Below are 24,048 nucleotides of genomic sequence, written 5' to 3'. Positions count from 1 at the left end.
GGGGGGGGGGGGGTGTTGTTTTAATTTTATTTTTTAAGGAGACTTTACCCACTCTATTGTAGTAGTAATCAATCTTAATATTAATATTATATCAAAAATTAAATAGAAACATACGACAACTACACATATTTTGTTGAAATCTGAAGCATATTATGACAAATTTTTTTTTTGCACAAATATTATACAATTTAGAGAGGTTGCTACGCCACTTACATCATATAAGTAATAAGTAATGATTAATAACTAATGAGCAATTTAATTATTTTGCTGCTCTACAATAACATGATTGCAAGCGCAGCCGTGCAGATACCTTCATCGGTTCGGCTGGCACAATAATTATCTTCGCAGTCGGCCACCCCCTCTCAGTGGCGTAATTATAGCTATAGAATCAATCCTAAGGAACAATTTATTAAGATAATGTACCTATGTAATATATAAATGGAAGATTAAAAAAATGGGTAATGGGTAACGCTGTGCATTAGATGTCTAGAGAGTCACTGTAATAGATGTGTTAAATTTTAAATCGATGATATAAAATGATTGACCATTGTATATTATATGAAAAATGATTCTGAACGGAGACAACGTAGTTGATATTACTACTTACTAAGTACTAAGTAGGTTTATTTTATGATATTATTATTGTGATTAAAGTAATTAATTTTACTATTATAGGCATTAGGACTAGTCCATAGGTGCAATTTCAACTTTTGACTTGGGGGGGGGGGGGTGAATATATTAAAGGCAAGCAGACCATTGCAATATAGCATTTTAAAATTGTATGTCCTATGTTTTTTTTTTTTTTTTGGGGGGGGGGCTACGGCTAAGTTTGGGGGACAAAGCCCCCCAAGCCCCCTTCAATTTGTGCCAATGAGAACTACAGTAAGTTAAATATTAATTTTAGTCGAAAAAATTGCATTTTCAAAATGTCATTGTGTATATTTGTATGTATAAAATATAATAATATACGAGGCACACCATCTGCAGCAATAAATAATAGTTATTATATATTATTGATTTGCATTGGTACCTATAAAAAAGTATAATTTTTTTCAAATTTTCGATAAAATTGCATAATATATTATTGCATGCATTAAAACCCTTTCCGGGTGAATTTCAGTGAAACTGCGGTGCTGTTAATATATACAAGAATAGGTAGTTATGGATTAATGATGACACTAGTTTTTATTTTGCGAGGGGGTTGATAAGACTCGACGTTCTGTTTGTACATCCCAAATACGCCCCCACTACAAATTATAATAAATATGGGTAGGTATCATAAAAAAAAAAATGTGTTACTGCATCAGACAAAATCGTTAACGCCACCACACAAAAAAAATTGTATGCGTGACAATAACATATTATAGTATTATATATTGTACCTACCTATACATCTAATAATAATATATATCTTGTTATCTCGTACACGTAGGTAAATCGAATAGTGCGCGCCGGGGGCGGACATGCTCCTTGGCCCCACCGAACAGATACAATGCCATTATAAAGTAATAATATTATTAGGCGCTCATATATATAATAATATAATAATACATTATATTATATATAGGTATTATATGCGTTGCGCTGTGGACATTGTTTCCAACACAATCGCGTCGTAGCCGGTCGGCGTATATACGATATTATATATTATAATAATATATAGCGTAAGGCGATGCATATATATAAGGGTACATATACGTAACGAGAAAAGACAACCGTTAAAGTCCTTTTAGTTGGACGCCGCGTACACTCGTACCGTGTGTATGCCATGCGAGACGAATACATCTCAGTGAGAAGCAGAATTCAGAACGCGCTGCTTGACCTGTGAAAAAAGTTTGATTTAAGGAAAACATTATTAATTATTACATAATGTTTCGATATTTTAAAACCTATACTCTCTGAAAAACGTTATCCATAAGTCATAACCAGTGGTTCTCGACTCATACACAAATTAAAAAAAAAAAAAATAGAAATATTATTGAATATTGTTATAATTATTCTTCCATGTAGACGATGTGGTACATGAAAATTTTCGAAATTATTTGTAAGTAGCAGCAGTTACTTGCTGGAATTTTAAAATATTGAAAACCACATAACGCGTTCGATTAAATAGAAGTATTGCGTTATCGCGTTCAAATTTTAAATGTTGGTAGGTATACTTTACATTAATTACAAATTGTTTTAATATAATATATTAGAAATAAAATTTAAATTTACTTCTCTGCTATCGAAATGTTAACGTGGTCCAATTTTAATACTGAAAAACGATTTAGATTCAACAGACTAATAATTAAAAGATAAACTTACCCTAAAGATAGAGCAACCAAATTATTTAAATTCTTTTTATACATTTTAATTGAATTGGTAAATTGTTGAAATATAGCTCATATCTATTCAGAATATTATTAAGCTAGAAATTATATATTTTAAGAAGTGTTTCGTCCATTGTCTCTATTTTTGTTTCTTTTTTTTGTTTGATAAAATTAAATAAGTTTTCAGGATATAATATATTTGATTACCAACTGTATTCTCATTTTGTCGATATAGGTAAAAAACAATGAATAATTAGTACCTATATGAATTGAACTTTGAAGTTTATAATTTCCTATTTGAATATATTATCATGTTTATAACTCATTTACCTATTATTTTCTTTTGCGGTTCCCAAGGCGAGAGCACAGCCATCAGACCTATACACTTATCATATATTGATCACTCAATAACACTACACACTCGCACTAATAATATTCACTTACGACACTATACCTAGGTATAAGTATATGTATAACAACAATTACTTAAGAGGATGTCGGCGCACTATTTGTTTTCAATATATCTCTGGCCCATGTGCAACATAAAAAATTAAGCTGAACCACAATATTGTGTTGTTATTGAATTTAATATTAGAGTGATCTATTTACGCATCAAATTTAAAGTTGTAAGAACCTTATACGTGTGTTTGTATACGTTGACTTTTTTACGATATTTTAATCAGCGACGTCGAGTTGCAATATTTGACAGAACTATACTTACTCATGACTTGCGTAAAAAAATAAATTTGTCGTATAAATAAGCCAACGTTCCTTTTGACTTCGATGTTGATGGTTTAGGTTGATTCGCTATAATATTGACAAAGCTATAATATACGACACAAAACGGTTGGTTCTATAGAACGCAAATGTTCCATAGTTATCAGTAGGTATCAGAATAAAGAGAAAACATCGCGACATATTATTATAATATAATATTATTATCCATACCCCCAAGTCCTGTTGCAGATAACACATAGGTTAACCCTCCTATTTAATCCATGCCGGCGCTATATTATGTGATAATAGATGCGTCTAATAATGATTATAATGTTACGTTGTATTGAAATAATATGTGTTATCAAAATATACAAAGGAAATTGCATGGCTGGTCTCTCATCGGTCATTGTCTACGGCGTGTGCGTCGCTGTAGAGGGTGTTAATTTCATGCGCGATTCGAGCCGTGCGTGTTGTTGCAGGCATAATATAATATTATACAGGTGTATTATTATTTATTATTGTACGAACGATCAGACTTTCAATTGGAAACACACACAATCGTGTAGGTCATTACCTCCGGTTTGACGGTAAGCCGTGTCGTGCGTTCCGATATCAATATTAGGTATACTGTATACCAATACACCTGCAGCTATCGTGTGTCGCATATTTTACTGAGGGGAGAATTCGCCACTTGTGTGAAAAATACGTTCATGTCAGACCTATATATTATTATTATATAGATCAGTAGTTCTGGAATTTTTTTTATCGGTTGTGTGTATTACGAATCAGTCATGAACGATGTTTATCAAGCCCGGATTAAGACATTTTGAGGTCCAGAGGCCAAAGTTTTGAATGAGGCCCACGTACGAAAAAAAATGAATATATTATTAATTATTATATACCTGCCTATTATAACAAATATATATAAGTACACATAGTAATAAATAAGGAATAATGGATCACTTTATTTATAATTTATAATTTACAAGTTTTTTTCCCTCGCTTTTGTTTGACAAATTTAGTCATAGAGATTTTATTATCAATTTTTTAAAGAATGTCGTTTTCTGATGCCAATATCATAAGCGCAGTCAAATTTTTTTGTTTATTATTATTATAATAAGAGGTTTATTTGACATAGGTAATTGAAAATAATGTCGTCAGCAGAATAATTGTCGATTTATTTTAAGTGATTTATGCAATGTATAGCCTATAACGAAAGAAATAATAGAAAAATATGAGGCCCCTAAATAAATTCCAATTAAACGAGACCCGGGGGCCATGGCCCCCTCTGCCCCCCCCCCCTTAATCCGGGCTTGATGTTTATTGAACATACTCATTAAATAACCAAAATAATACTATATATGCTCAACGTTTCAACTTTCAATACATTCATAACAATACTAATTTGCATTTAACAGCATTTTGACAAAATATAAATAATATTAGATCCACTGCAAATATTATAATAATATGTAGTACCATACGGCCTTTACACGTACCACAGTTCTAGAACCGCTGATGTAGATCATAATAGTGCAGCGGAATAGTAAAAAGAAAATTAATTTTAGAAAAAATGTCCATGTACAAATCCACGAAACCCTTGGTAAGTACGCCACTGATTATGCATTATAAAGGTACCCAATTTATAAATGTAGGTCATTGTACAACTTAACAGGGGCTGTAAATGTGTAAGATAAATGTATTTTTTTCTTCGTTGTAATTTTCATATATAATAGGTTATTCATAGTATACAAAGTTCCAATAATACCGTAATAAGTGGGTATATTATAATTTTTAATTAATCAAGACATTTTTACTCTGATTTTTTAGATGCACTTGTAGATATCTAATTAGTCCATCCTGATATATAATATAACAACCGTTCAAATGAGAAGTATAAAACACAATTTTTGCAGTGTTTAACGCTTTTATTTGTGATTTTAAATGCATTTTACGCGGCCTTAATTAGTTCATGCATCATAATTACTATATTCTCAGCCTTATAACATTATAATACAAACGCAAAGGAAATGCTCAATAATAATATTCACCATATGAACACAAACAACGACTTAGCACCATTTTCAATGTTTTTTTTTTTTTTTCTGTCGATGTTATATAATTATATTGTTATATATTTGCATGGTAATTGGATAAAATCATTAGTGAAACCACTGCAGTATTATAATAATATTAATAATAAGATCTAATATGACTATTCTTTAGTTTCGGATGACGGGTTATATTGCCCAACGTGTTCATGACGTGGAATTATAAGGGCCGAACTATAACACTTATTATTTTTTTGCACGGCTATGCGATATCAACTCTGTGCAAAACAATTATTATTATTGTTATTATTGTAATATACCGAAGCACCACTGAAAATACTGCTTTACCTATTACTCTACAGTTGCACCGTTTTCCACGGACAACCATGTGGTTAACGCGTTACCATAATATATTATATTATATTATACAAAATTATTCGACTTCTAGGTTATTAATATTATAATTATTAATTACTAGTGAAATCGTTTTGCCTAAGCAATATAGTATATTTTAATTTGGTGAACAACAAGAAATTCTAAACACGGACCATTATTTAGGTCACTGTATATCATAGTGGAACAGTATCTTTAAATATGTTTAAATGTACCTAGGGACAGCGGGTGGAACACGTTTCCATCAAAAGTATCTATACTTACCTTTTTTTTTTTACCAAAAGTGTACCCTTCCTTTTCCACAAAATTTCAACCATATCAAATATCAACAAACATAATTTATATATACTATTAAAAGCCGTAGGTTTATATTTTGAAACACTATAAAATATCGAAAAACAGAAAAATATTATAGATTTCAATACAATTATGCTTGGCTGTACCGGTATCAAAGTCGTTAATTTATCGGGTACATATTTTATATATTATATAAATATAATATAAATGGTGTTATATATTTATTATTGTTGTATTTAAAAAAATACTATTATTTACTTCAACATTTTTTTATTTTCTATATTAAATGTTGTACTCGGCCTACTCACGACTTCTGTACCGCCGTATCAAAAATAAAGTAATCGTTGTTGCTTAGTTATATTTATTATATTATATAATTATATAAAAATTGTTTAATTATAATTTATAATACACTGTTTTTCAATATCATATTATACAATATACATGTTATGGTAGCTATTTTAAATAAGCGTCCCTTACTATGTATCACAGCTTTTCATAGTATGGAAATTGTTTTGGTGGAAACGAGTTGAATCGGTGGAAAAGGAAAAGGTACACTTTTGGTGGAAACGGGTATTGATGCAGGAAAATAGGTTTTATAAAATCTTATCAACGCGTTCATAATATTATAATACATACTAACAACGACCGTGTCCAAAACGGAGCCACACGGATCGGAATCGTGTAGGTAATGTTGTTAGTTTATAGCTTTGGTGTCCAATCGCCATTACGATCCACGACAATATTTTTGTTGTTGTTTTATAGCCAGTCATTATTCGCATCTCCGACGCTTATTACAATAATATCAGAAACATAATATCGTCGTAAAAATTGCCTATAATTAATAAGATTATATTGTTTACACGTTTCGGCCTTTCCGCACGACATGGAAGTCGATCATGATTATACGACAAACGATAGTTATTACTATTAAAATATGGCAATAGTATAATACTATAATATATTAAGGACATTTTACGACGCGTTTTTTGACTCGTTCCATAAATGGTGTGGCACAGAAAGACTCACTCGACATTCAGTTCGTCTGGTACGCAAAACAACGCCGTCGTTATTATCGTATAAATCCTATAAAATATATACATAGGTATTTATATTATTTTGGCATCTCCAATAGATATCTGTACCTGCACCTTAGTTGATCAATGGCATAGCCATGACCATTTATGGTAGGGTAGATGATGGGGGGGGGGGGCTGACAATTTGTCGCACAGAGGAGGCTTAACAAGTGTCCTAAACCACAGGATGGAATTTGTTGGAAAATCTATTATTTTTAGCTCATTACCTAAAATAAAGCTATTACTTGACAGTTGGCACATAATATGGTGTGAATTAAATTATACCAACTAAATAAATGTTGACACTTTTATTTAGCATAATTTGACATTGTTTAATTTTTTCTTTTTCTTTTTCTATAACAATTTCCGTCAATAAAACCTTTTTACACGCTTTCTACATAGTTTTTACTTTTTAATAAAACTTAATGGATTTTTATACTTTTTAAATTTTGATTTTTTAGTGCATTTTACAGGATTTGTAGTTCATTAAATTTATAGCCTTACTCATAAGTTTGGTATATCGATGCCGTGAGTGGGCTTTAATTTAGACTTTCACAGCAACCTTCATATAAATTACAATTGTAATGTAGTAATACATTCACAAAACAATAATATCATTTTTAAATTTTCCCGAAATTTCGAAGAGGGCTGCAGTCCTATAAAACGAGTGAATTACCAACAAATCCTAAGATCCTACCTATATTACATTATTATAATCGGTCTTTAAGTGCTCGGTATCAGACGTGCGGTGGATTTAGACAGTTTGAATAAAACAATATCTAATATTATAATAGATTTATATTCTTTTCAATTCCTGCGATTTTCTCATATTATAATCCTATGACATTAAAATATTATACATTTAATAATAATAATAATATTATACCTGTAAAGAATATCAAAATAATAAAAAATACATATTGTCGATCTTAAATCGCCTCTAATCCGCCTCCTCGCTCACAAAAGGCCACAAAGCATGTTATTCTTATATTATATCAGACGTATGACGAGTCACAGCCACTTTGGGCAATGGGGAAAAATTGTTAGGCTAAAGCCAGTAGATTGTATAATAATAATAGTGTACACAAAGTCAACGGACGCTGAGTCGACAAATGGTGACATTAACGATGGTAAAAAATAAAACTGTTAACCATATTATATTAAAAAGTTATAATAAATAATAAATGCAATATTATTACATGTATTTCAGTTGAAAACCCGCTTGATTTCCGGGACGAGTGTACAAGATAAATATAATGTCTAATAAAACAAGTTTTAAAATATTAAAATAGAGTGTTTTTTTTTGCGGGGGCGTACCTATAATAATAGTTTTTACATTTTTACAAGATCTATAATGACATTATATTAATATTTATCAGTCATCGGGTCACGTTATTATAATCCCATGGAATTTTAACTAAAAAATTCAAACTTTAAAGTTAAAACTACATAATATATTGTGTCACATTTTGTATTTATATTTTACGTAATTTAAAATTAATAAAAAATATAATAATATAAAAACACTTTCATCACGTGGTTTTTCTTTTAAACTTACGTGGTCATTATACTTGTCATGTATAAACTGATAATTTAAATTTCATAAATTATTCATATTCATATACAACCATAGGTACTCCCTAATAATTTTGAATTGAAGAAATTAAATTACAAACCGTAGGTAGGTATGTTACTTGCACAAATGAATTAATTAATAAAAATATGATTTTGGTTTTGTAAATATGTTTAATACTCCTATAAACATAATAATATGCACGTGGGAGACACGTCATGTTCAAAAATTAAAGAAAAATATCTTTCGATATTTCGAGGTCGATAAAAATGAAAAACGTTACAACTACCTACAATTTCACTTCGAATTTCACTAGTGGCGCCGTAGGGCGTAGACTTGTAATAATAAATTCACTATTTTATTATTTCATTATTCACTATCGTCATAGGTAATCGATAAAGGCGGAAATACTCACGTTTCGAATCGGTGGACGACTCTACGGACAGGACGGAGTTCGGGAGCAGCGCGGCGGCCAGCAGCAGCAGGACGGTGGCCGGTGACCGGACCGACGGCGGTCGGCCGAGTGACACCACGGAGGGACGCATCTGGGACGGCGATGGCGGGTTTTCCCGGTTTTCTGCGGCGGCGGTCTATCCTCGGGACGGCGGCGGCGTGTTGTGTCGGCGATGGCCTATATCGTTATAACAATAAGTACGCGCGCGCGTGGTCACGACGGGACGATCTTCTGCTGTGGGTGCGCCGGGACGGCGTGCAGCGATCGCATAGTCGTCGCCGTTGCGTGTGTATACGATGTATACGATGGTACCTACTATGTTTGTTGGGCGAGGGAGACAGTGAGAGAGAGATTGATGGAAAGAGAGACAGCCCGTCACCGGTACCAACGATACGCGTATTTGTTTACGCTTTGAGTTATTTTTTTAAAATTTTATGTCGTTACCGTCTGGTCAGGCAAGAGGTACACACAGCGAACGCACCCGAAACCGGAACAACGTGTACTGGCGCGCGCGCGCTCTCGACCGTACGCCGAGGACGACGGCTGTTCCATTCGCTCCCACCCTGTCGTGTTTCTCGCTCGCTCTTTCTCGCTCAATTCGCATCGCTCCATCACTATAGTTTCCTCTCCCACCGCTCCGTCGACATACGCGCGATATGACTGTAAAATAATATTACGTTTTCGGCATAAACTGTTCGTTTTAATTATTATCAAATGTTAATTTAGGACTGGTGACTGCACACGCATTATTACGGTACATTATGATCATTAATTGACCATATTATTCTGAAAACAATAAAACTCGTGACATAATAATATAATATACGTTCAGCCGAGTTTAAAAGTCAAAACTATATTATAATGTATATGTTATCCCGAAGAGAATACATTTTAGATTCTGAATGGAGCGATGAATGTTTTCGGTTTTACAATGACGAGGGTGTGATTTTTAAATATTCATATCATATTATTAATTTTTTACACTTTTTATAGTAGAAAAAAAGCTCTGATCCTCGAACGAGGTTTCTGGTAGCAAATTGCATCGAGTTAGTACCATTGGGGTATAAAGAAATAATAGAGTGTGACGAATGCCCGGTTCTTTAAAAACTGATTTGGAAACGCACAAATTACGGAAAACCGGGAATATTAACGCAAAATAATTGGCTCGTTGGCTAATTTGCCTTAATTTGGGAATACCTATTTTTAGGACATTTAAATTCACCCCCTAATTATAGTGATATCGCACAGTATTTAAAATGTTATTATTTTTCTTAATTTTATCAAACACGCGATGATACTATTACCTCAATTGTCTTCAAATTATCTCCGTCGATATATTATTTTATTAGACTTTTATTATATTATATCACTTTATAGACATGTACCTACTTATATATAAGTAGATACATCCATACACCTCTATAGTACTATAGTACTAAATATTTCCGCAGTTAATGAATAACAACCGAAAGTCTCTAGATTCGACGATGCCTCTCTTGTGGCACTAAAGTCTATACCTACTATAGTAAGAACTTAGGATAATTTTACATTTTTGTAACACTGCAGCGATGAACTGTAAGTCGCGATGGTCTTTAGGGAAATACATGCGTGCCGCCGAACGTTGTTGAATAATATAAAATATTATCTGCAACGCAAATCTGCCAATAAATGGAAAACAAACAAATGGGTTAAATATTGTATGCTTCGAACTATTTTGCACTAATAAAAATCGACGGAATACGATCGATAATGCCTTGTACGGTCATACGGAAAACGATGAATCAAAATCGCCTTATATAGAGCACCGACCTTTTTAAGATTGTAGTCTAATGCGGTTATGGTTTATCTAATACCTATCTGTGTCCCCAACGACTCCGGACTCACATTATATAATATTCAACTTCCCGTACATTAGATTGTACCTTTATAGTTTCACTACTGACCATCGGATATGTGTCAATTATATTCTGTATTAAAATTTAAAATATATAATACATAATATTATGATATGCCAATATTATAATATTAAAAAATGAATTAAATATTAAATACCGACAATATGTGCAACAGACAATTTTATATTATAATATTACGCTACAAAAGCTAATTCAAGACTATTATTGTCTATTTGTCATGACAATTATAATATAATTGTTAATTTAATTTAATTCTTGTGCAATATGTAATATTATATAGCAATTCTTAATATGGCCATACTGACAAAGGTTCATTTTACCCAAAAATAGTTAATTTTTATTATTGCATCATATTATAGATACCTATTATAAGTTATAAATGATTTTTAGTGCCTACCTATCTGATCAATATTTTAAGGATTTTTCGACAGTTTATAAGAAATGTTTACTGACACGAAAATAGATGTTTGTTCACCCTAACTGCTGTCGAATAATGTCATGATCACAACTCACAACAAAAATTTAGAAAAAAAACTGTTGGAATTCAGGAATATGACAATTAAAATACAAATAAATACAGTTTAATTACTTAATAACACAAGTATTTGATACCAATAAATTATAAGTATACATTTTTTTACAACACTAGGTACTTATTTCAAAGCTGGGAATATATATTTTTACTATAATATTGATAATATTTCATATATGATATCGATATCATAATTTCGCGATATCGAGTAAAAATATAAAATATATTGTATCAGGAATGCGTTAATTATTGATGGTTTTTATTCAGTCATAATACAATTGTTTTGTATAGATGAATTATTTTATGTCATACATTTATACCTACACAACAAAAATAAACATTATAATAAATTAGTATATGTATAATATACATAAAAATAATTTTTAATAATATTAAATAAAATTTGGTTACTAAAGGTAAATTTGCTGCATACTATAATTAGCGATATCTGATAAATCGTTTCATTTATTTTCTATCAAAATATAAATTCTAATATATTCATATCGACATCGATGTCGAATCGAAATATCTATATCGTTCTATATGAGCATCGGAGCATGTCTGGATGACATACCTGCATCACTAGTACTTATAAATAATTCAGATGTAATTGATTAACTATTATACTACTCCTTGAACAATAATACGTAGAATGATGGTTTTCAATTTGTATTGTACAATACACGTGCATTTGTGCATAGGTAGTGTAATATTATAATAATACGACATATTCTGTAATAGTGAAGGGCTGATCGTTCGAAAATTGTAGTGTTCGAACTGGTTGAAAAGTGTTCAAATATTAATTTGGGAGAACATTATCGAAATTAATTCGATAGTTTGAAGATTATTATTATATACTTACCGGCTACCGAGGCTAATGTTTTTAAGGAGTTTAATGTAGGCAATTACTTGTACGTGTGGGTACTAAGTATCATTCATTCATTCATTACACATTGGGCACGAATTTAAATGCAATTGTTTGAATTGTTTTTTCTGAATATTCTAAAACATTGCTTTCCAAGCACAAAACTCGTGTCAAACATCAAGAAATGAAACTTTAATTTTTAATTTTTTAGTATTTTTACAGTTGAAGGCATTGTTTGTGTTTTTTATAGGAATAAATAAAATGAAATAAAACTTAAGCTTAAATTCCTTACAACAAAAAGTTAAATAATATTATATAGGTATATACTATAATATATTACTAATATTTCTATTTTTATTACGTATTATGTTCGCTCCTATGACCTCAGTTGGTGTGGAACAAAGTTTTTCAAGTTGCAAAACAACACTTGACGATAACCTTCGAAGTCTTTTATTTGAAATTATAAAACAGTATCTGATTGTTCACTGTTCAGTGCTATAATGAAACACAAAATATAACTAATGTACCTATGTAAATGTTATACTATTGATAAAAAATTATATTTTATTGGTTTTTAATTTTTCATGAAATTCTATTATTTATTAAGCTTTGTACCTAATACTATTTGTACATTAAATAGTAACTTTTAAGGCATAATGTATCGTTCTTATTTCTTAGAGCATTATTAATTAAATCCCCACTCTACTCATAGACAAAATATGGTTATGTTTTGGCCGAAAAAAACAGTCGATATCGTCAGTATCAATTATAATAACTGTACTATAAACAATTATTAAGTAATTGCTGATAATATTATTTTCGTCAAACAATAACACGTGCAGCTAGCTTCCGACCACGCTTTACGTATCCACTGGATGGATTAAGAGTGATGAGTTATAACTAGAGGATTGTGAGGAAAACTCGGATCGCATTGATCACGACGGTGATTTCAAATAGGATTGAAAAATAATAATCTAAAACACCTTTTTGATTTATATCAGACAAGCGTTTTATTAGAAAAAAAAATACCAAAACACGGTTCATTCAACTACATATTTTCGACTAATGGATTTGAAACGTCGCAGGTTGACATTTCGCTTTCTACTTGGCGGAGGTGCGGGCGATTCACTTCTTCTCTACGGATGTGGGGAACCAATTCTGGCATGCGTCTGACGCGATCTCGCACATGGTGTAAATTGTCTTTCCGGGGTTTTCATACTCTGCGCAAAAATACACATACATAAAAAAGATTGACAATTCAACGTTGATGTTGTATACACTATTATAATATATTATTATAATATTCGTGCCATCGTATTAATATCGTTTAAAGGTCTATTATTAAGGTATAGAGGCAATTATATTTCTAAATTTAAATTAACATTAATCTATGCTATTCTGTAATTTTTAGTTTAAGTCAAATTTTCTACTCTTAAGGATTTTTTTCTGATCCCAACAGAAGATTTCATTTTGAAAACTTTATAGAAATGTTGAATTTTTGTTTTTGTGAACAAATATTTTTAAAATTTTTAAAAGTTATTGTTTTGTTGTTCTTGATATTACATCCGACAAGTTAACGATTATTTTCAAACAATACGCTTTGATATATAAAATAGCAGTGAATGTATAATCAGATTTTTTATGAAATTATTTTGATAAACAATTTTTTTGTGGTTTGAAAATCCAATGAAAATGTACGCTGGTCGTCTGGTCCCTGTAGGTGCGCGATGGCGAGGAATGAAAAAAAAACAATTTGAAAATCCTCATCGGAGTGCAATAAACTATTAAACGCCCAAAATTACTCTTTCCCCCTTCGGAATAATAATATAGAACGATAGTTTATCGCTTCGAAACTGAACGTCAGGCGAGAGACAACGAGTGACGGTAAAAAAACGTTGTACAACGTACCCGGATAAGAAATGGTTCGCTTTCCGAAGATGCTGCCGTTGAAAGGTGGTTTTCTGAAGCCGTTTGTGGAGTCCGTGGCGAACATCAACACTACCATCAGGAGGAACACGGCTACGGTGCACTTGAAGTTCATGTTGAAGTTAGGCGGCTTCGGCTTTTCTTTAGACTGAAAACGTATGCACGCTTTAACGTTTCCAACTTGATATTAATATTAGGTACATGTATTGATATAAATTACATAATATTATAAGTTTTTATTATATTTTACGATCAACCCAAATTGGAGATTTTTAGGGGTTTTTTAACCTAGTTTTTAAAATTAAAATATATATTAATCACTGATAATTCAAAAGATTTAACAGGACATCTTTTATTATTTCTATTGTTGTTTTATTTCGAAATTATATAGAAATTAATATATATTAAAATGTATTTGACACAGACTGACTATATTAATTATTATTTATTACTTATTACTTTTGAAAAACGATAACATTTTGGGAAAAGGTAGGTATTTGCGTTCTTAAAATATGCATTATTTAGTAATGATTTTACAATTTAAGATAAAAAAAAGTTGCTCCAACAGTTTAAATTTATTTTTATTGTGCACTATTTTTATGAACGAACGACATGACAATATGTCATAATCTCAAAAATATAGTTTACTTTAAAATCACTAGAAAGGTATAAAATGAATCGGTATTCACTAGTTACTTTTGTCGTATTTGTATCCATATGCATTTTAATACAATTTAATTATTTATATAAATATAAACATAACATATTATATTATATTTACATAGTATATGATCAACTTTAATCAAATATTTATTTGACAATAGTTAACAATTATTATAAATTAATTTTCATTCAGATTTATTATTATTATATGCTACAAATATACGGAAAATTACCCGGTTTTATATGTTTGGAAAGCTTCGTTAGCGAGTATATTCAATAGGTACGTTGAATAACGATATTTAGAATTATTCTGTATTTTTGAAAGTATTACGAAGAAATGACAAGAGTGACTGAAATTTTCAGATAAATGTTCAAAATAATTTTCTATACATTTCAGAAAATAATAATCCTATAGGTAGATATTAATAGAAAATCAAAATAATATAGTACTTAGGTATATATTTTATTTTTAAATTTTGTAGTTACAGACTCTTACTTCATATAAATATAAAATATGTTGAAAAATATCGATCTAACAATTATTTATGAACCTGAATAGTACTGTTAAAACTTATAATATGTCTGTTACTATTGCTTTAAAGTGTATTATAGATAATAATGTAGTATAGTAATGTCGTTCTCCGACATAGAAATAAAAGGAAATTTAATAACTTACTGATATGAGAACACTTTATTAGATTTAATGAATATAAATTATTAATAATTTGTTAAATTAACAATGTATACCTATAACATTTTATTAACTATTGGAGAAAACGAAGAGAATTTAAACAAGTTGTTTGAACCAAGAAATGGATGTTTCATGTTTCGCTTTGTGAAATTTGCTAATTTATATTTGAACGCTCTAAAAGTCTAAAATGAGCGTGGAAGTTTAATCGTTATTAAAGGTTTATAATCTCGGATACAATAAAAAATGTCTTACAATCATGAATCCCATTTTTATAGTAAGAATATAATAAAGTTAAACTAAGTTTTAATATTTTACAAAAATTATTCTTTAGCAGAAGTGTGATTTCTTAATATTAATCAGTCAAGCATGAGGACTTGTCCTTAAAAGAAGTATGTTTGAGAAAGTTGTGTTACAAAAATTAATTTTTTTAGAATGAAAACTACGGAGTACAACATATTATGCTACGAACGTACTTGAAATTTAAATATAATACCGTTGAAACTTTTTATAAGCCTTTGTTCAGAAATATGTATCAGAAAATATAAGGTAAATACTCACAGTTTTTTTTTTGAGATGCGGAGATGTTGTCTTGTTGAGAGACTGAAGTGACTTGTTGATGTGATACGATGACCGGGCTCCTTTTATAGTACCTTTTCCCGATTATTTTAAATCTATACAGGAATAGACGTCACGCCATACGCATGTTCTAAATTCTATTATATTTCATTATTATTTCCGAGCAGCAATTCCCAAAACAAATTTACTGCAACTTTATTATCGACGCATTTCCCAAATGACATTCATTTTTCACTGTGTCAAATATTGACGTCGTCGCGTTGAAACAAATCAAAATATAACATAATTATTATCATAAGCGGGACGAGCGTGATCACTTTTTTCCATCGCGAATTCAATTTAAATTTCATTATATGTGACGTTTTCTTGATCAAAATTATTTTTTCTATACACCACAGCCTTAACACGTACTTTGCCTTTATTAAAACCTATTCCACGGTGTGACTTAAATTTGTGACGGCCGAATGTAATATACGATATATGTATTATAGACTTTACTTTTACATTAAATCCCACTGTGGCATAAAATATAATAGGAATTTTGATTCGAGACATAAAATTGTATAGGTAATATTATACGTCCTTTGTCGTGGCGTATAGTGAATTATTATTCGTTATTGACAATTTATATTAATTTTTAATGTTTAGAAGTCGGAGCTGAGCAAGAGGGATGCCAGTACCTACTCAGCACTCAGTGTAGTCCGTGATTTTTAAGCTACCTATGTTGTTTTCTTCAAACACAAGTATTTTTATAGCTTATTAGTAGATACTATTATACGTATGTATAAAATTATTACATGACAAATCGTGTGTAAGTAATAGGTGTCAAAATATTGGCATTTCATAATGTATATTAGCTGGTATGTAATTATGTAAATAACTATGCTTGTTAGTTGTTTGTAGATTTTCATTACCTATTCCAAATTACAACGACTGCGGGCTGTTATGACATGGAAGGTAACAAAATATAATAACATCCAACATTGCAAATAATACTTAACAGTTAACAGATTGATTAGCTACCTAGCAATTTACAGTTGCCTATTGCCTATACTAACTACCTATTTATGTAAATATTTTGCAACAGATTTCATTTTAAATCATATCAAGAAGTAGTGAGTACCTAAATCGTGAATATCTAGGCAAGTCCATTTGGACAGGATCAACTGAGTTAAGAACCATGGGATTTAACAATAATTTACTCTTTGTAGTTATTTAAAAATATTTGTCTACTAAGCTCTTAAAAGCATGTATATATTTGATTAGCAGTGGTGTATTTACGGGGGGGATTAGGGAGGTATATCTCCCCCTTGACCTTTTTTAGATCCAGAGCGGAGCGATCATTGTATTGATTTTACAATGATGTGTGTGTTTTTTTTTTGTGTCTTAATTTGATACAACGCTCCTGATACATTTCTACAATAGCAGTTGAAAAATATTTTTTTTTACAGTTTTTTTTCATAAGCATTGAAAGTTAAAATTTTAACAAAATACTGAAAAATCACGAAAATTACCAAATTATTTTGAGTTAAGAAATCATAAAAAATTGTCTTTTTAAATCGAAGATTTAAGTAATACAAGTTTCCCCATAAGTCCACATAAGTCAACAAAAAAAAAAATGTCTACAAGTAAATCAAATTAAATTTTTATAAACGTTTGAAGTTTATATTTTTACAAGATTGGATAATCTTTCGATTTCTCATGTAACGATTTTGTTATTTTGTTGTAATTCAAAAACAAATAACTGTAGATACATGAAAATTTCATTGAATGTTAAAAATTAAAAAATTAAAAAATAAAACAATAATATTTTAGAGATCGACATTTTACCTAACCTTCCATTAGACATTTTTATATGATTGAGTTATAACGCGTTATACATCAACAACAAACCGTGGTACTATCATAAATATATAATAGTACAATTTAGAAGTTTCAAGTACCCACGAATAATATTATACAATCACAACAAAATAACTAAAATAGTTATTCTAGGTTTTTTAATATGTAATTTCGTCCAAATTTGAACTTAAAATGAGTATAAAAATAAACTGAGCTTATGTTTTTTTTTTTTGATTTTTTGGTAACAGAATTATTAACTACTTACGTAGAATCTGGTTTTAAATCCTTAGATATAAAAGTTGAACATTTTATAAATTTTTAACTACAAAATAATTATTCAATTTTAAATTTTAATAAATGTTGTCAAAATTTGAACTTCAAGTGCTTATAAAAAATATTGTGCCTATGTATTTTTAATATTTTTCAACTGCTATTGTAACAATATATGAGAAGCCTTGCATTAAATTTACGCTTTTTTACCCAACAAACAAAATTTTATTGATATTTATAGAAAAAAAAAACTAAAAAAATTGAAAACTGACAATATCCGTAAACAGCTCAAAAAGAGTCAAATTTTTTTCAAAATTGTATAGTGTATAGAAATGCTAATATAAACATTCAGCGAAATTTCCAAGTATCTACATTCTACAGTTATTTGTTTTTTAATTACAATAAAATAAGAAAATCGTTACATGAGAAACCTAGTGAATATCAAATGTTGTAAAAATATGAATTTCAAACGCTCATAAAAATTTAATTTGACTATCTTGTAGACATTTTTTTTTTTGAAAAAGATAGACAAACATATGTGGAACCTTGTATTACATTTTCAAATCTTAGATTTAAAAAAAAAATGTTGATGAATTCTTAATTCAAAATAATTTGGTTATTTTCGTAAATTTTACGTATTTTGTCAATATTTGAACTTTAGATGCTTATAAAAAAAATTGTGACTATGGATTTTTAATTTTTTTCATCTGCCTTTAGGAACCTTCTATTAATTTTTCAAGCATTTTAACCAACAAATACAATTTTATTGATATTTATAGAAAAAAAAAAAATATGGAAACTAAAAATGTTCGTAAACAGTTCAAATTAAGTCAAAATATTTGGAAAATGTTAGAAAATGTAGTATAGAAAATGCCTACAATATAGACATTCAGTCAAAATTGTATATACCTACGGTCATTTTTTTTAGAGTTGCACCAATAACCAAAAATTTTACTTAAAAATTCCCGTTTTTCCTTAATTTTCCTTTTGTTTTTCACGTAGTTTTTGAAAGCTACTGGGAAATTTTTACTTTTAATCCCCCTAAGTACCAACTAGATTCACTTTCCTATCAGAAAAGATACTGAAAATCTAAGCACTTTTATTGTCCTAAATGGTGATAACAGACACAAGAAAAGATTTTTAAAAAAATAAATAAAAAAAAACACATCATTGTAAAATCAATACATTCATCGTTCCACTAGCTCAGAATCTAAAATTTTAATGTATCAAATACAGAAAATAATTACAACGACAATAACAATGTATATGTTACGGTAAAAGTACGAATAGTACGGTAAATCCTAGGTTTCGCCGACTGCTGACGGTAAATGTCCGAATTTCGGGCATTTACCGATTGATTTCGGTAAAACCTAGGATACACAAAATAGTTTTGTCAACCCCGAATGATTTTTGTAGTATGGACTTTTACAAACGAGATTTGGTAAATCTTAGGATAAACAATCAGTGTTAGTAAAAGTCCGAAATTGTTTACCAAACCGAAATTATTATATTATAATATATTATGTTAAATTAAATTAATGTTATTATTATATATTATGACAACAAATTTTTATTATTATTATTATTACAAGAGTTTAAACTATTATTATATTTTATTACAACAATACAATTATTTGTTTGTGCAGGCTTGGCTACTGTGACATCTTGAATTGCACAATACATTTTTGGCTCGACACTTACAACGATTTGTTATACATTTCTTCAAACAGTCACACCTTATTAACCCTTGTCCGCCAGTCAAAGACAGTTGCAATACTGCTTGACGAATACCAATTTCATTCTCTGGAATTATTGCCGATTTTAAAAAAATGTCTTCGCATAAGGTGAACTGATTCCGAGTGAAAAGTTGAGAGAGTATTCCTGCTTTTGTACCCAGGCGATAAAATTCTCCATCCACAACTTTTAACACCACAGCCAGTAATGTGCGGGCATCAACTTTACTTCGATCGACTTCCGGAATTTTAACCTTGACGGTTTGTCCAATTAATACAGTTGGCATTTGCTTGTTTGACATTTCCTTCATTTTTCTGGCTTGTTTTTGAAGTCCAATGTGTGATTCTTCTCGTTGTTGATTAATTTTTTGTGTCCTCACCGGTATTACATTTTCTACGTCCCTTATTTCTAAATTTTCATTTGCTAAAGTTTCATCATCCTTGTTTATTAACGTGTCTTCCGTTATTATCTATTATATTTAAGTCGAAATGAAAATCCCTAAAATCGATCGTTATAAAATGAACGCAATAGTTTCAATTTTGATATAATAAATTATAGTAATAATAATAATAATAATAATAATAATAAAAATTTGTTGTCATAATATATAATAATAACATTAATTTAATTTAACATAATATATTATAATATAATAATTTCGGTTTGGTAAACAATTTCGGACTTTTACTAACACTGATTGTTTATCCTAAGATTTACCAAATCTCGTTTGTAAAAGTCCAAACTACAAAAATCATTCGGGGTTGACAAAACTATTTTGTGTATCCTAGGTTTTACCGAAATCAATCGGTAAATGCCCGAAATTCGGACATTTACCGTCAGCAGTCGGCGAAACCTAGGATTTACCGGTAAATTCTAGGTTTTACCGCTATTCGTACTTTTACCGTAACATATATATATAATAGATAAAATAAATAGTTTTTGGTAAAAATAAATTGTTGTTAGTTGCAATCATTCTCGATATATTATAACTCAAAATATAGACGATGCGACGATGTATGTGACTTTATCTTTAATTTTTTTTTAAATCAATAACATAATATGCATTAATATGCTTAAAATCTTTAAATATGCAAAATCATGTAAACTTAGACAGATATGCATAAATATGCAACATACATTTTTGTATTTGGTTTGTGCTACGAAGTAAATTTATATCAAATCAGATTTTTAATATTCAGCTTCTTCAGAAATATGCAAAATCATAATGTTCCGAGCCATGATAATAACTAAGAAACAACATTTTTCTCATATAAAAAGGAGCACTTTAGTTGTGAAATATGGTTTTCATTTTTTTCGATATTGAAACACAAATAAAATTATTGAAGATTGAAAAACACAAAAAAAATAATGGATTTTGAATCAGTAAAAACTTTTTTCGTACAAGTGATATCAAAAAAATAAAAACAATATTACACAGATAATGTTCTGAACTATATTGTATATCAATTTAGAGTCTTAACTATTACTATAGCCTGAATGGTTATATCCTGCACAAAACAGTTTTTGCTATGTTGTAAATTTGTAAGACGAAGACAACACATGCAGGTGTAACGGCCTGCTTTTAGTTATTATCACAAATTATTATTTTTTTTTAATTATCCAAATTAGCTTAAGCAATGCTTGTTCTTAAGCATCGTTTATGATATGGCCCAAAGATGTAAATAAATTATAAATTGTACAAATTAAAAGTTAAAACTATGATAACATTCTAGTTGAAGCAATTTTTTCACACCAAAACCGATAACTAAATTGTTTTACGTATGGCGTCAGAGACAATGACCATTTATTAAGGGCATCAAGTCTTTCGAATCTTGCTGATGTTTTTCGACTTTTGCATTATAATCTTGGAAAAAATGTTGCTGAAATTGTTGAATGTGCGAAAAACGTACTTAAAAATGATCCAGCGATTGAACTCCGTAGAGCAGTTGTTTTATTACTACAAATGATCATTCAAGGAGGAGACTCAGAACTACTTGGAGTAAGCTCACAACAAATTGTAATTAATAAAAATAAATAAAATGCATAATTTTATATTATTTTCTGTATTGTTAATGAATTAGATAATATTTAAACCAGTGTTTAATCATATTTTGTGTATCACTCATGTTTATTCAGTATGGGTTAGTCACGTACCACCAATCACTGAATATAGGTGTTCAAAATTTAAAAATGATAAGTCAGTAAAAAATATTAAAATCAAGAATTAGAAATTTGTTATTACCTCCTAAGATTATACTTAATGTATTGCTTGGTGTGTGTCAACAAATACGGTTTATTTACATATTTTCTAAAGTTTGAGATAATATCTAACAATGTTTAAAAATGTTAGTAATAATTGTTTACACAAATATAAACTAATATTAGGTATATCAATCATAAACTATGATAAATAAATACTTTATCTTCTCTATTCACTTATAGCCTTTTACATATCACCATGTGACTTAACATACCATAGTTTAGGAACCCCTGACTAAAACATGACGTTTCCTATGGTATTCTCATGAATATAATATATTGTATTTCTACACAATTTTGATACTCATACTTAAACCTTCAATGAAAACATTTTCAAAAAATAACAGACATATGTAATAAGTAGGTACTAACCTAATTTAATATTCACAGATTTTGGAGTCCAGTAGGTATAAAAGATATCTATCATAATATTATGCTCAAGGACCGATATCAGTACTACAAAGATGAAACTATCAAATTACACGCTCGGGTGGCAATAGAGAGATTGAATGATGTAACTAAGTCATTATTTTTAAACCAAAATAAATAATACACAACTTATTTAGATTGGTATTAATTTATTTTAAGTCCTAAACTGAATGAGGTTTATTTTTTAGTCAAGATTAATTGTTTGATTTTAGAAACTACTTAATTGAAAAGTATGTAACTATACAATGTTTGATTTTAGAAACTACTTAATTGAAAAGTATGTAACTATACAATGTTTGATTCTGAACAGAGCGATGAATGTATTGCTTTTACAATATTATGTATGTTTTCATTTTTTGTGCCTTTCGTCACCTTTTGAGGCAGGCAAAAACGATAAAATGTTGTACTTCAGCATTATTTTTGGTTGAAAAGTAAATCTAGTTGGTACTCTGGGGATCATGAGTAAAATATTTTCAATACTTAATATTCAAAAGCATCAAGAAAAAAAAATGAGGAATAACAGGAATCCGGGGCTCATGCCCCAAGCGCTAATCGTAAGGGACGCAAATTTTAAATTTTATATTCATAAAGCATATAGCGTAGGGGCGATAATATTAAGTTGTGCCCCGGGATACAATTTGTAGATCCGGTACTAGTCATCCCCAGTGGTGTATTGGTAAATAAATGTATGGGTATACGGACCTAAAAGTAGTTGAATTGGTTATACCTTAAAAAATGTTCTCGCTTCGCTCTAAATATCTCAACACTTAACTTGAGAACAAAATAATATTCGTACGCGGGTCGCCCGACCGCTCGGTGTACGCACACACACTCACACACACACACACACACACACACAATACAATCAATTATTAATAATGTAACATACGGTCCGGATATGGGCAACGATCGGTTCACACTCAATCGATAAGCCCGATCACCCAGAAACCCGCGATTACATAAATATAAATAATATAAATTCTACAAAAGTAAATATTATTTACTATATTATTTATAATCAATGGTACCTATAATGTATTCACATTAAAACAATGTATAATTCGATCGTAATTCATAGTATATTACCATCTGTGTTTTTTAATTGAGAAAAGTTAATTTATTTAAAACCTTTTAAACAATAACACTTAATATCATATTTGAGTATACCTAATGATTTGTTATGGTTACTAAGGTTTACTTCAAGTCTTCAACTTTATAAACTGCCTTTATGGAAGAATAATCACATATATTTCTCCAGCCCCCCCAAATAAAATTTTTGAAATTTTTGTTGTGCTAAAAATTAGTGTGCCATTAGTGTGAATTTGTGTGACTATTTTTAGAATTTGTGCGATACTGGTTTAACCGGAAATTCAAAAACATATATGGGAGGCTGAAATGTTCACCAGCCCCGGGCCTCAAGGAAAAAATTACATTTTTGAAATTTTTCTTTTACCAAACATTAGTGCGCCATT

The 24,048-nt window shown here is 29.8% G+C and overlaps 3 protein-coding genes across 3 annotated transcripts in view; all 3 read right to left on the bottom strand.

Moving 5' to 3' along the window:
* The window catches only part of LOC100162711, a 76,762-nt gene extending 67,376 nt beyond the window's left edge, over nucleotides 1-9,386 (bottom strand). The window contains exon 1 of the mRNA XM_001948456.5: nucleotides 8,835-9,386. Coding sequence (XP_001948491.2) covers nucleotides 8,835-8,964 — 130 coding nt within the window. The 5' untranslated portion in view covers nucleotides 8,965-9,386. The remainder of the gene's footprint in view (nucleotides 1-8,834) is intronic.
* Nucleotides 9,387-13,170: 3,784 nt separating this feature from the next.
* Nucleotides 13,171-16,120, bottom strand: LOC100569880 (neuropeptide SIFamide). Its single transcript, XM_003245309.3, has 3 exons — nucleotides 16,025-16,120; nucleotides 14,095-14,260; nucleotides 13,171-13,406 (listed from the first exon to the last, which is right to left on the bottom strand). Exons 2-3 carry the CDS (start codon nucleotides 14,225-14,227, stop codon nucleotides 13,312-13,314), a joined length of 228 nt encoding a protein of 75 aa, XP_003245357.1. The 5' UTR covers nucleotides 14,228-14,260; nucleotides 16,025-16,120; the 3' UTR covers nucleotides 13,171-13,311.
* Nucleotides 16,121-19,784: 3,664 nt separating this feature from the next.
* Nucleotides 19,785-20,198, bottom strand: LOC103309773. Its single transcript, XM_008186069.1, has one exon. It carries the CDS (start codon nucleotides 20,196-20,198, stop codon nucleotides 19,785-19,787), a length of 414 nt encoding a protein of 137 aa, XP_008184291.1.
* Between the last annotated feature and the right edge of the window lie 3,850 nt (nucleotides 20,199-24,048).

Source organism: Acyrthosiphon pisum, chromosome X, assembly GCF_005508785.2.
Source record: "Acyrthosiphon pisum isolate AL4f chromosome X, pea_aphid_22Mar2018_4r6ur, whole genome shotgun sequence".
NCBI classification, from domain to species: domain Eukaryota; kingdom Metazoa; phylum Arthropoda; class Insecta; order Hemiptera; family Aphididae; genus Acyrthosiphon; species Acyrthosiphon pisum.
Note: the sequence above shows the minus strand (reverse complement) of the source record. Positions and strands in the feature narration are given on the sequence as shown.

Bases quoted from the DNA above. Each gene is read 5' to 3' on its own strand.
- LOC103309773 (XM_008186069.1), bottom strand. From the start codon at position 20,198: ATGAAGGAAATGTCAAACAAGCAAATGCCAACTGTATTAATTGGACAA.
- LOC100569880 (XM_003245309.3), bottom strand. From the start codon at position 14,227: ATGAACTTCAAGTGCACCGTAGCCGTGTTCCTCCTGATGGTAGTGTTG. The intron at 13,407-14,094 runs GTACGTTGTACA...ATTTTTGCGCAG, and splicing joins GCGAACCATTTCTTATCCGG to AGTATGAAAACCCCGGAAAG.